The sequence below is a fragment of the Bemisia tabaci genome, chromosome 1, assembly GCF_918797505.1.
Source record: "Bemisia tabaci chromosome 1, PGI_BMITA_v3".
Classification (NCBI taxonomy): Eukaryota; Metazoa; Arthropoda; class Insecta; order Hemiptera; family Aleyrodidae; genus Bemisia; species Bemisia tabaci.
In genome coordinates this window covers 30,742,450-30,755,304 of record NC_092793.1, presented here as the reverse complement: position 1 = coordinate 30,755,304, position 12,855 = coordinate 30,742,450, and the positions used below count along the sequence as shown (strand labels likewise).

The 12,855-nt window shown below is 41.3% G+C and overlaps 1 protein-coding gene across 6 annotated transcripts in view; it reads left to right on the top strand.

Annotated features, from left to right (window-relative positions):
* LOC109041225 (uncharacterized) overlaps positions 1-12,855 on the top strand; it is a 413,234-nt gene that overhangs the window by 340,460 nt on the left and 59,919 nt on the right. For all 6 annotated transcript variants that reach the window (XR_011899748.1, XM_072299619.1, XM_072299616.1 and 3 more), the window contains one exon: positions 12,608-12,672. Coding sequence is in view for 5 of the 6 variants with exons in the window: in XM_072299619.1 (XP_072155720.1) it covers positions 12,608-12,672 (65 nt within the window). In the remaining variant the exon portion in view is untranslated. The remainder of the gene's footprint in view (positions 1-12,607; positions 12,673-12,855) is intronic.

Below are 12,855 nucleotides of genomic sequence, written 5' to 3'. Positions count from 1 at the left end.
AAAAAGTTCCCTTAATTTTTAAGGGGGGCATTATTTGTAATTCTCATTGGCCAGAAAAGAATGTCCTTCTCATGAGGGTTTCAGAGAATTTCATTTGAATTTATATAACCATGTTTAAGTCGTTAAAAGTGATGTCATAACAGTTAGCGGCAAAAATGTAATTAAGTAATGCTTAAGTTATGCTATAATTGACTTAAGTTAGAAGTTTAGTGTGCTGGGAACCCTGATTATTGGTCTTTGGCACTTAAAAGTCCACAATAGTCAATTAGTTTTGACATTTTCAGAAGTGAACAAACACCGAAGCACAGCAACCTTGCAATGGGTAACTGGGCAGGTGCCACCACTGCCACCTGCCCAGTTACCTTGGAGTGGGTGCCCAGTTACCCCACAAAGGGAAAATTTTCAAGGTAACTGGGCATCAACCCTTTGCAGCCAGTATTTTCATCCAATTACGTTGTAATTACTCACGCATTACACAAATACGTCATACATGAAGAAGAATTGTCAAAGTTGAATAAAATACTTGCTGGGAGTGAGATATGAGGCTCTTTTCGGGACCACCTCCGGCGTTGTTTTGAAAAAAAAGCTGTCCAATTTTCGGCACTTCACCATTCACCATAAAATTTTTTTTTGAAGTTATGTTTACATGTTCTAGATGGTTTACGTCATAATGAAGGTATGCCAACAGTGAAAACAATTTTTGCACTAATCTGGTAGAAATACAGAGGGTACTGCCCAGTTACCCCACCGCCCAGTTACCCAACCTCACCTTAATGATAATTTTTTTCGGGCGGAATCGGCTTTTCCAGAGTGTTTAGGAATAGAGTGTTCAGGAACAGGAACACTCTAATCGAAATCATTTTCCGGGTCAATTTCTGTAATTAGCATTATTGGTTTTTTTAGGACCGGTACCCCTGCAGAATATGGGTAAAGTTCTCAAATACGCAATAAAACTATTGGTGATCAGCAAAGCATTGGGTTGGAGGATGGGCAGCAGATCAAAGGCGCACTATAGGTCCTTGGGGGTTCCGTTGACCCAGGATGGAAGAACGGATAAAGGGATCAAGGAAAGAAACATCCTAGCAAGGAAGGCTACAGCTATATTCAATGGAATCCTTTGGGATCCGCAGATTTCCAAAGAGAACAAGAGGAAAATTTACAACGTTGAAGACAAAAGTATTCTTACATATGACAGTGAAGTTTGGCAGCTGAAGGAACGGACACAGGGGATGCTAAGAGCAACGGAAATGGATTTCTGGAGGAGGTCGCAGTAGGAATTTTTAGAAGCAATCGGGTCCGCAATGAAAGAGTGCGTCAGATCATGGGAGTCGAAAATGACATCGTCTTCGACAGCATGATCAGACAGCTTGACTGGTATGGGCATGTCAATAGAATGACGGACGAAGGACTGCCGTAAAAGATGCTTGATTGGGTTTCTCCTGGGAGGAGACATAGGGGATACCCAGTGAAAGGGTGGCGACATAGGGTTTTAGAAAAAATGAGGGTATGTGAACTCCCTGAAAGGCCTTGGGAGGATCGGGAACTTTGGCGGCTAGGTGTCGCAGAGCGCCAGAGAGCGCTATAAAAGCGGCTTTGTATGTATGTGTAATACGTATATTAATTATTATCGAAATTGGGAGTATCAGGTACTCCCCGGTAATAGCACTGTTTAACAAGCAAAAAAATTACAACCATGTCTCCCGGATGAGATAAGGTAATTCCTACGTATTTTCAGGGGCTGAATCCGGAAACCTCCGTTCTTTTCCATCACCCTACAATTCTCTGGAAAAGCCGATTCCGCTCGAAAAAATTATCATTATCCTGGTTAGTTTTTCGGAAAACCGAGGGGTGATCGGGAAGAATAAACGCAATTTTCAGATTAAGTGGCTCAAAACACATCGAAATAGTTTTATTGCGTATTTGAGAACAAATTTACCCATATTCTGCAGGGGTACCGGTCCTAAAAAAAACCAATAATGCTAATTATAGAAATTGACCCGGAAAATGATTTCGATTAGAGTGTTCGGGAACACTCTAATCAAAATGACTGCCGAGTTCGGCCTTTGCATGGTCCAAATCAGCACCATTTGGCATGAAATGTTTTTTTCTCCTATTTTTTTTGGAATATATGACCTCGAAAACAAATAGAGTTTTCACTCCTCTCTTCGCTCCGCATTTGACGTTTTAGCTAATAAACCCAAATACCAGTAATCGCGATGAATAGCGAATTTATCGGTTGATTATCGCGATTATATTTGTGGCAATTTACCGCAATATTATCGAATAAAAAATTGCGATTTATGGCGGTTAAATCGCTATGCATCGCAATTTTTTGTTCAATAAAATCGCGACCAATTTTCGACGATAAAATCGAGATTGAATCGCCATATATCGCGATTTTTGTTGCAATAATATCGCGATAAATTGCCGGGCGATAAAATCGCGATTTTATTGCGACAAGATCGAGGATAATCGCTCAAATGCTGCTGATCTTAGCGATGTTATCGCCGACAAAATCTCAACAAATCGCGATTTATCCCTTGAAAATGCTACTTGGGAAGAGCCAAAATCGGCCGCCATCTTGGATTTTGGTCATTTCCGTGGGTCGATGGGTCTGTATGACAATTTTTCTGGAATCTACGATCCAAAAAACATGAGAATCGACACCTCTCTTGACGTTTTGTGCCGTTTTACCAAAATTTCAATTTCAGCCTCCACTTTGGCCGCCATCTTGTTTTTGGGGCCTTGGCATCAAAATCGGAGAGTCCACCAAAGATTTTCTCATCCTAGGGACCAAAATGAAGAGAGTAAACTTGCATCACAAACGTGCAAACGGGACGTAATTTTCGAACACATGCTCCCCTGACTATGCAACAAATCGCCTTTTCCCGTCATTTTTGAGCATTTCCGGCCGGTTTTCATTTCCGTTTGGATCCGTGCCCCATCGATGCGCGTTAGTAAGGGTTCATTACTCGAAAGTATACACCTTAAGGTTGAAATGGAGAGAGAAAATTGGAATTTGCAGTTACAATCCATGGAATGCATCGGTTACGGTGTGAAAAATCGTCTTTTTGCGTCAATTTCGAGGATTTTCGGTCGGTTCCCAGTTTCCATCAGGCCGTTAATCGATCGGTGCATGTATGGAAAGCGTTGATAGTCCATTTTTATACATGTCAGAGGGTAAAGTGGGAAAAAATATCGATCATTGAAGAGTTCATTATCTAAATATTTGGATTAACGTGTGAAAAATCGTCCTTTTTTACCAATTTTTGGCCTTTTTTGGCCTATTTGAATTTTTTTAGGCCCTTAACCGTCCGATGGCAATTGAAAAAAGTATATTAACCAAAAGTATATATCCTAAGCTTGAAGTATTAAAAAAAAATCGAAAATCGGAGAGACTGTTTTTTAGATAATGCAGTTTGAACATTGAATGGCGAAAAAATCGTAAATTTTAAAAAACTCTAAATTACGGCCATTTAAATAATTTTTAGCTCAATTTTGATGGCATATTCAGAATTTACATGAAAAATTGGTCTAGAAACACTCTTCCAAAGTATGATCGATTGATACAGAGTCTCGTTACAGAAAGTCAAAGAGAGGGAAGTCGAGAAAATGAGAATCGCTAAAACGGGCTTTTTTGAATATCGCTAAAATTCACCCCATCTTTGGGGGTCGATATCTCGCGAACGGGGCGTCGGATGGGAAAACCCTTCAAGTTAGTTTCTTAGAATGATGTAAAGACCCCGTTTACCAATTTTCAGCCAAATCGGAGGGGGTCGGGTTCCGAGCTTGGTTGCGTTGACGTGGAATGACCCACGTGCGATTCAGTTTGCTTTTATCTCTGGTATCACATGACGTTTAATATTCAACAGCAACAAAATCCTTATCATACAAATCTTGTAATTAAGGTAGTGAAGTAGGAACTATCTCTGCGGAATACAATTGTGGCTATCCTAATCTTGCACAGCTTTTCCTCAGCTGTCACTTCCTGTTGTCCCTTTAAACAACGCAGGTCGAGGCGTGAACACCGCTCTATTGAGAAACTCACCAAAACCTTTGTAACACGGGATTTGTTTGACGCACACTCTGGTTTTTTGTGAGAGGGAAATTCGAATGTTTCGGAACTAATGCTGAATAAAAACGTTATTATCTTACTTAGAAGATAATTTCATACATTTTTGTTGCAGAAATCTTGTTTTACGTGAAACTTTGAAGAAAAAACTTGTGTAACATGTTTAAATTCACACCTTGTAAAGTGATCCATTTACTGTTGTTTCACACATTCAATAATATAAATTCCCACTTCTAGTAAAAGTAACATTACAATAATGAAAGAGCCTGCGAGGTAGCTACAAAAATAGCAAGGAAGAAACTAGAAGGATTCGCAGGTGTGATCAGTGCCGTGTAACGCGGAGTCAACGGCACGGCGCGTGGATACAACTATTGCTGCTCGAGGACTGTCCGCAATGCATACTCGAAGAATTGAAGGCGCACTTGATTTTTCTCGCTCTCTTGACGCAACGTCGTGTGGCGGCCGCGTCGTGCGCTGGCACGTAAGTGCGCAATTTGATTTTCACAGACTCAGGTTTTTTTATGAGCGTTAAATTCAAATTTTAAAACATTTAAATTTGGTAAGGAGTAAATTTCAGTAATTTTCTTTGTGCGAACTGTGTTTCGTGTGAAAAATTAAAATGGGAACTTGTCGCAGAATGTTCAATTATTGCACCTGGTGTGTATAGTAGTCCTCACGTCTTAGTATTTAAAGTGCAGAAATGTATCAGAATGCTTAAATTCGTACAAATGCTTAAATTCACTGGTGGCTCATCGACCGTAAACCATATTCTGTCCAGGGCTGAGAGGGCGAAAAAATAGAATACCGGCCAGTTGTATATGTGTGTATAAGCCGCTTTTCCGGCGCGCTAAGGCGCTCTGCGACGCCTACTCGCCACAAGAATCTGTCATGGTAGAGATTCAGTAGTAAAAGGGGGGAAAAAAGAAGAAAAAAAAAAACACTTTCGAGAACGCCCTGGTGAGAAATGTGCGGTGGGAGGCTCCGTGCGCAAATAATTATTTAAGCTGACCGAGAACACTGCGGAGGAAATTCCCCGGAAAGTAAATAAAAACGGACACGGACACGTTGAGCCGGTGCGTAAGTGGCTCAGGCAGGACGCGGACGGTCCGGCTGAGCCGAGGTTCTGGTTTGGGATCTCATTAATTCGTAATTTCAATTAGAGCATCGGCGACGCGACGGGCAGCGCGAGCCGAGAGTTGACGCTCGGTTAAGTCTTTTCCGAGCTCTTTAATTGAGTTTTTCCGCGGGAGGGTCGTCCGAGCGGCGTTGATTACATGAAAAATAAAAGAATGAGGTGTGGAGTCGGAGTGCCGAGCTAATTCCGGGAGTTTATGCGCTAAAAAAGAGGACGAGCGCCGTTCGAGGAAATGAACAATGAATTTAAATGGAGTCTATTCGGGGGGCGCAAATCTGTTGGCTGTCCATGTCGCCCTCTTAATGTAGATGATTACGAGCCGTGACGTCACCGCGGCTAACCACCTGTCCTCGACTCCCCCGCTCCTATCCTTGAGCTTTACTGTCTTTTGCATACTAATGTCGCGGCCCCTACCTTCTTTTTGTAATATTTTATCTCGCCTGCACTCTTGCCTTGCAGCTCCTAGTCATTTGAACTACATTTTGCAATGAGGAACTACTATCTTGACATATCGTAAAATCATCTATCCGTTGAGGATAAATGAAAATGGGAGAGGAGAGGGAAGAACAGAGGACGGAAGAAGAAAAGGAAATGGAATGGTAAGAGGAGGATGGGGAAGAAAAAGGAAGAGGAGAAAGGGAATGAGGAGGAAGAGTAAAAATTAGAGAGAGTTAAAGGAGGAGGGAGAGAAAGAGGAGAAAAAATAGAGAGGAAAATAGGAAGAACAAGAGAAAAAGTAGGAAGAGCAAGTAGAGGAGGAAGGGGAGAAAACTAAAAAAGAAGAAGAGAAAAACTAAAGAGAAGAAAAAGGAAGAAGAATACTACGAAAAGGAGGAGAAAAGCGAGGAGAAAAAGGGTAGGAGATGTAGGTAAATAGAAGGAAAAGCATCAAAAGCACCTCTCTGCACGGAGAAATTAAAAAGCATGTATACGTTGCTTCTAAAATGAGCCTGAAATATTAGTTCCCAATAGCAAAATGTATTTAATTCCTTCCTGTAATACTTGCGATGAATATGTCGACGGCCAAAATGCGTTTGCAGTTTGCAGACATCCGGTCATACTTTATTTTTTCTCCAGAAAAATTGTCAACGTAATTTTTCGAAAACTCTCTTGATTGCGTTTAAACTATAAAACACGAAACGAGCTAAGGAAACGTTTAATATGAACGTAGGCCTAATCCAGATGAAATCGTCTTGATTTAGAAAGGGCCGTCTTTATAGTCGTAAGGTTGGCGTTGGTTACAAAACTTAAATACCACTCGCATCGCAGGATTTTTCTCATTTCCATCCCCCATTCTTCGTATCTCTTCAGAAGCTTTACATTTAAGTTCCAACTTTTGATTCTGAAACCTTCCCATCGTCGCTCGACATCACAGGAAGCAAATCGAGCCGTATAAAAAAAAGCCTTCAAAGGCGCGGAAATCAAAAGCTCCGGGGATGATCCGGAGGAAAATGTGAAAAATATGAAGCGATACACCGCCGGCAGATGTGAACTTTTTCTAACTGTAATAGATGCGGAAACAAAGTTGGTGCTTTGACAGAGGCCACGGCAGGCGGCGCGGCGGGTCGGCGGAGAGGAATCGAATCTGGGACTGGTGCAGAGGGAAGGAAATGAAGAGAAATTGACACTTATCCAGTCGATTGGTTTCGTGATGGATTGTTCCGATAACATTTTGCCACCACATACATCATTTCTTCAGTCTCCTGTTTTTTCCGCCGTTTTCCCGCCAGCGTCAAACGTGCCAGGTCTCCCCGGCCAACCTGCCGACCAAAAATCAAATTCGATCCTCCCCCTCCACCTAGCCTCCCCCCCCTCATCCCTCGCTGAAGCCTCTTAATCACTTAACCCCCGCCGTGCGGTGAGCAGTCAACGTCTCACAAATCCGCCATACATCATTTCCAGCTCCTTTTCATTACTCCATCGACCGCGGGATTGTCATCATTGTTCGGACCTATCCACCGGAGAAATCGGGCTCAACCCGGGACAAGCTGGAAAGTTGTCACTTTATTGAGCTCGCTACATTCGAGGGATTTCCTTCGGAAAATCTCGCTTTTCTTCGATGTTTTCTATGTCTTCATAATCCAGAGAAGGAATCGGAATCTGTTGCCTCTCGTAAGTTATCTTGAAGCGATAGAACTCTCACGTTATTTTCACGTCGAACCCTTGGATATTATACCTACTCATTACATGTAGGAAACTTCATCAGAATGGACAGTTTATGATATAATTAAGAATAGAAAGCTAGACGTATTTACGTCACGAGAAATCACGCGAAAATGCATTAAATCAAAAGGAAATATGCGAATATCAGTTTTCCTATTATAATTCATTTTAATTAAATTTATTTACACATCTTTCTATTTGGCATAAATACTTCCAACATACCCTCGCGCAACTTCTAAATTCCACTAATTTGTATCCGCATACAAAATTATCAAAACTATAAGGTTTCTCTTTCCTGTTGCACGAAAAACCTAAAAAAATGGACATAAATACGTGCATATACATTTAAAGCCACATTTTTGTTTTGTTTTTGTCTTTTCTTCCTGATTGAATAGCTCCATTTTCTGAAAAAAGAAAGAAAAAAAAGGAAAGGTGCGCATTTTCATCAAGTAGTCGCAAACTTTACCTGAGCTCTATGTAACCACATTAGCATTCATGAAAAAATCAATCTGTGGAAACTAAAGCAGCCCTCGAGAGGTAAAGTATTCAGAGGGTAAACTGAATATTCAAAATATCAAGTGACGATTGATTCGCTCGGCTGTTTTACTCTGTTTCTTTTTGTTTCGATTCGTTGTTCCATTTATTTTATTTTGCGCATCCGTGGTTTCATTTCCATAATTAATAATCCTACACAATGCTCGCTTCCTCGCGCCCGTATTTTCGCTTGATGAACACTTTCTCCTGCGTTTTAATCATATTATCTTACCTAGTAGCCCTTGCCATTCCCTCTCGCCTTCTTTTGTCTTCCTGCTTCCTTGTCTCACCTCTCTCCCTTATTTCTCGCCTCTCTGAACTCCAGCAACTCCTCTCAAGGTCCTCTTGCCATGACAACTATTCTCAGACGTGCATGAAAAACTCGGCACTTGTTATCTACGCGACAAAAATAAATGCAAAGCTCATTTGTAAAAGCTTCTCTCTCTTCCTCCTCTATTTTTTCTATTCGGTATCTGTGTCAGGACTTTTTCACACATTCAGTTTTTCCACTTCAGAAAGAGTGTCAATCGCAACATATGCTGTGGCAAAATATCAAAGGTGGTTTTGGGGGTATGTGCCCATTTTTCCGTCAGTTTTGTGGCTCATATTTTAAACTGGCAATGTTGAAGCCAAAACTTTCCATAATTTAATGAGATCTAGAATGTAGACAACTTTTTGAACTTCAAGGCTTATCAGAGAACGTATACTTGTTAGGTTTGAACCGATGGCGTGCTGTGCTTCGCGATGAATCGGTAGATTTGCCACTAAAACGAATGGAGAAAATAGGTTATCACGGCGTTCGCTGCGAACGCTTTTTCCCGATTCTATAATTTGTAATTAAATTTAGCAATGCAAGGTTTTCATTTTCTAAGATTCAATTTTTTAGGATAATTCCTCTGTTTAAAAGGAGGATTACTATTTCTTATTTCCAAAATTAGTATTTTGTGATCATAAATTATTTGCCGATTGATATATTTGGACTGAGTCAAGCAGAAAGGAACCAACCCAAATTTTGGAAAAAAATGAGTCTTGAGTGGTTTTGGACTCAACCACTGCTCTACTATCCATCACCAAAAATTCAAAGTTTTTATTAGAGCAATTTCTGCAGAAATTGAACTTGAATTTCATCTTTTACATTGAGTCTTATGCAGGAGCAAAACTTTCAACCTCTTTTTCTCGGTTCGATCCTGATGTGGCTTGGTTCGGTTCTATGTAACTCGGTCCATTTAATCTTCGGATAGGAAAATATCGTAAGCCAGCGATTTACGCTTCGCCACTGGTTTCAACATCGACCTTCTTCTGGTTCTCGAGTCCTGATTTTGACGGGGAGCCTCGTATGAATCGGTTGCTGTTGAAAGCTGTCAAGCCTATTTTCTAACGAGCCTTGAGACCCACAAAACTGCCTCTATTCCAGGGCTCATCGAATCATGGATATGCTCGATTTGAACAACCACCAATCATACGAGGCCCCCTCGTCAAGATCAAGACCCAGGAACCGGGGGAAGGGGGCCGGAATCGCACCGGGCACACGTCATCGAGACTAATGAATGCAATCTTGTTCCCAACCACCCCCACCCTCACCCTCTCCCCCTTCGGGACCCTCCTCACAGCCACCCTTCAAATCCTTCTCCGCCAAGTCCTCGGTCTTGCATACTTACTTGGCGGAACGGCGAAAATTTTAATTACCGGGCCGTTAAAAACTGAATTGTGAGTGACAGGCAAAGGGTTGGTCCATGATTAATGCTCGCGCCGGAGGATCAGTGGCGTGGCGTGCTTTGCGATATATCGATTGATCTGCCGTTTGAACCTATGGAAAAGGATCGATAAAAAGGGTGTTTGCAACGAACACCTCAAAAATCGATATTTTACCATAGATTCAAGTACGGAAATATCGATAATCGATCATTCGCGCCTCGCCATTGCTCTCGTGAATGTACGAGCATTTAATTAGCGGAGAAAGAAACCGTTTAGCGTAAGATTGACTCTATATTTTGCCACGGCCGAGTCGATTCTTGACGGACAGCTCCCGAACCAACTTGCTTCATTTTCCACCGTGAGAGCCCCTTCGGATGGTGGAGAGGGGTCTTGTGGCCTCTCCCGAGGCTTTTGCATCATTAGCAAGCCGAACCGGCTTCATTTATCTTCCTGTAAAACATATTATTTTCGTTTCCGAACTTGAGGTGAAAGCTCATCTCGGAAATGTCACGAATTTAAAAGTTAGGATACGTTGCATTGTGCATCGTTGAAGGGGCTGCGGAATCAGCGGGCTGATCATTGATATTGAAAGACGAAACGATAGACTAAGAAGATACCTAAAGGGATAATGGAGCGATCCTATTGGTTGAAACGGGTAGTTCTCTCGGTCTTTAGCTTACGGGAGAAAATGATGGATCAACATCAGAGTCTCTTGTGGATTGCCGTTATTTAGTGTATTAATTACTCTTTTTGTCCGTCGCAACCAACCATTTCCACCAATAGAATCGCTCAATTTTCTTTGAGCCGTCTTTGTCCATCGCTATGTCTATCAGCTATTCGCTTTTTTAAACTTTCCTCCCGAATCTGAGCGACTCCTCTTTGGCAGCAGAAAGCGGAGCATTGCAAGTTCACGCCTCGCGCCATCGCGCCTTCAATTTTTCAGACGCAACACGGACATCCAACAAGTACGAATAGTTGTATCTCTGCGCCGTCATCAACGCGCGTCGTTTCCCTTGCTCTTGTCCCGTATTGTGTGTTTTTATGGCTCAACTAGTCGCATAGGCTTCCTTTTTTCAACTCTTCAAAGACGGAAAAATATGAATAGTTTTCTTAAAATGTAAGTCAAAAGCATAAAACAACCACGTACGTTTTTTAATAACTTGCAACTTGACAGGAGCTTGTGCATTCCTGCTGAAATCCGCGTAAATATTTGTTCGAGTCCAAACCATCTGCATTTCGCATTAAGGGGCCACTATTCATTACTTACTTTAGAAACAACATAAGTACCATTATTTTCCTTATACACGTAGTTGTTTTTATTGATGAGGCAGATAAATTGATTCCTTATTGATAAACGAAGTTCAAATGTGCCATCGAGTTTCAAACCGTACTTCCGGCTTTCGGTCGTTCCCAATCCAAGCACAAATTCCGAATGTCTCCCCTCACTGACGAAGCGATGCAGAGCCTTTGTGAAGTTAAAAACCGGCTGCAGGGTCTTATTATTAGAAGTGGAACTAAAGCACTACATGGACAGAAGTGCTGCTCGCAATATGACGAAGGAAGATGTCCGCTGGGTGATAAAGTGGCTTCCTTGTATTTAAAGATGTTTTCCTCGTATTTTCCTCTTTGCTCCTGGATTTGTTGATACCACTCGGATACAGCCGAGTGCTCGTGAGACACCAATCGAACAGAATGCAATCCAGAGATGAAAAGCGGAGAGGTAAAAGCTCCTATTGTTCTCGGCTACCACTCTTGCCGAATTTCACCACATATTCGATCCTTTAAAAGGATAAATTCGGTGTTTCTAGATACGATTGCGTCGATGTTTGTTGCCTTGCCGGTCTTCGGAAGTTTCGGCAGGCGAGGTGTCGATCAATTTCAGCGCGCGAAAACTTCCCCAACTGTGTTTGACTTTTTTCGCGTTTCCCCCTTCATCAGAACAATGCGTAGAAGTTTCCTTTTTAATCACAACACTGACCGTCCCATTGATTTTGAAGTATCCGAAAAATAAAAGCGTTTCGAGGGAATACGTCTAAAAACTGTTCCCGAAAACATAGGGTCGTTTTCATAGACGTTCCTTAAACAACCTTTTCATTAGGAGCTCCTATACGATTTACACTGTTAGTGAGGAAGTTTTAAGGGAGCCCTTGAAATATCATCAAAAAAAGGACAAACTTTACACATCTCGAGTAAAATTCAGCAGTATAATTGAATCGGTCAATTACAAAAAGGCTCAAGCGCCAGATATAAAAATACGAAAAAAACAGTAGAAGCTATATAAACCAACCCGTTTTAAATTGCAGATTGATTAAGGGTGTGATTGATTCATTCATCGCTTTGATATTTTAGAGCTCTGAGATTTAGAAGGAATCAACTTAAAACGGCTATCATCATTTTTCTCGAATTCTTATTTTTTGCGCCTAAGCCTTTTTGTAACTGACCGATTCAATTTTGGAAATGGGTCTTTGAAAGGGATTACAATAATTTACTACTGCAAAAAATAGAAAATAATAAGGAATCTATACTTATTGTGAGTTATGTAAATTTTAAGGTAGGTTTGCACCTACCTGCAAGTCCGTCAAAATTATTGAATTTTTTCTCTAGTATTTTGTTCTTTCTGTAGTTGCAAAATATTGTAATCCCTTGCAAGAATTGGACGTATTTCTGTCGAACGGAACTATGTGCATTATGACGTGAGCCCTGGTATGCATGTATTCTTATGGGTCTCAGGGCTCATGCCTTAATGCACATAGTTCCATTTGATAGAAATACGTCCAATTCATTTCCAAAGTTGTAGCTACTATGGACTTTCACTCGAGATGTGCAAAGATTGTCCTTTAGATGATGCTATTTTGGGGGTTTTCTGAAACCTCTCCTTCACAATGTGAACGGAAAGGAGATTCCTGAAAAAAGGAGATGTTTAAGCAGCTACTATAAATACGACCCCAAAACAACCGACTCCGCGACGACTTCTAATATGATTTTTTCGATCGTTTTTATGTTCACAGGTTGATGACCCGTCAAGAGGAGTAGCCCAGACCAGAGCATCAAGCATTTCTTCTTATGACAGAGAGTGAGTACCAATCGTAACACTTATCACTATTTTTGTAGCGTAAGCAATGCGATGCACCCGAGTGGACTTGAGGTGCAAGCGTATGTTCGTCGATGATCGGTCGAACTAAAATGGACGGATCAAGCGGTTTCGTATTATTTTTTTTTTTTTTTTTTTTTTTTTTTTTTTTTTTTTTTGACGCGA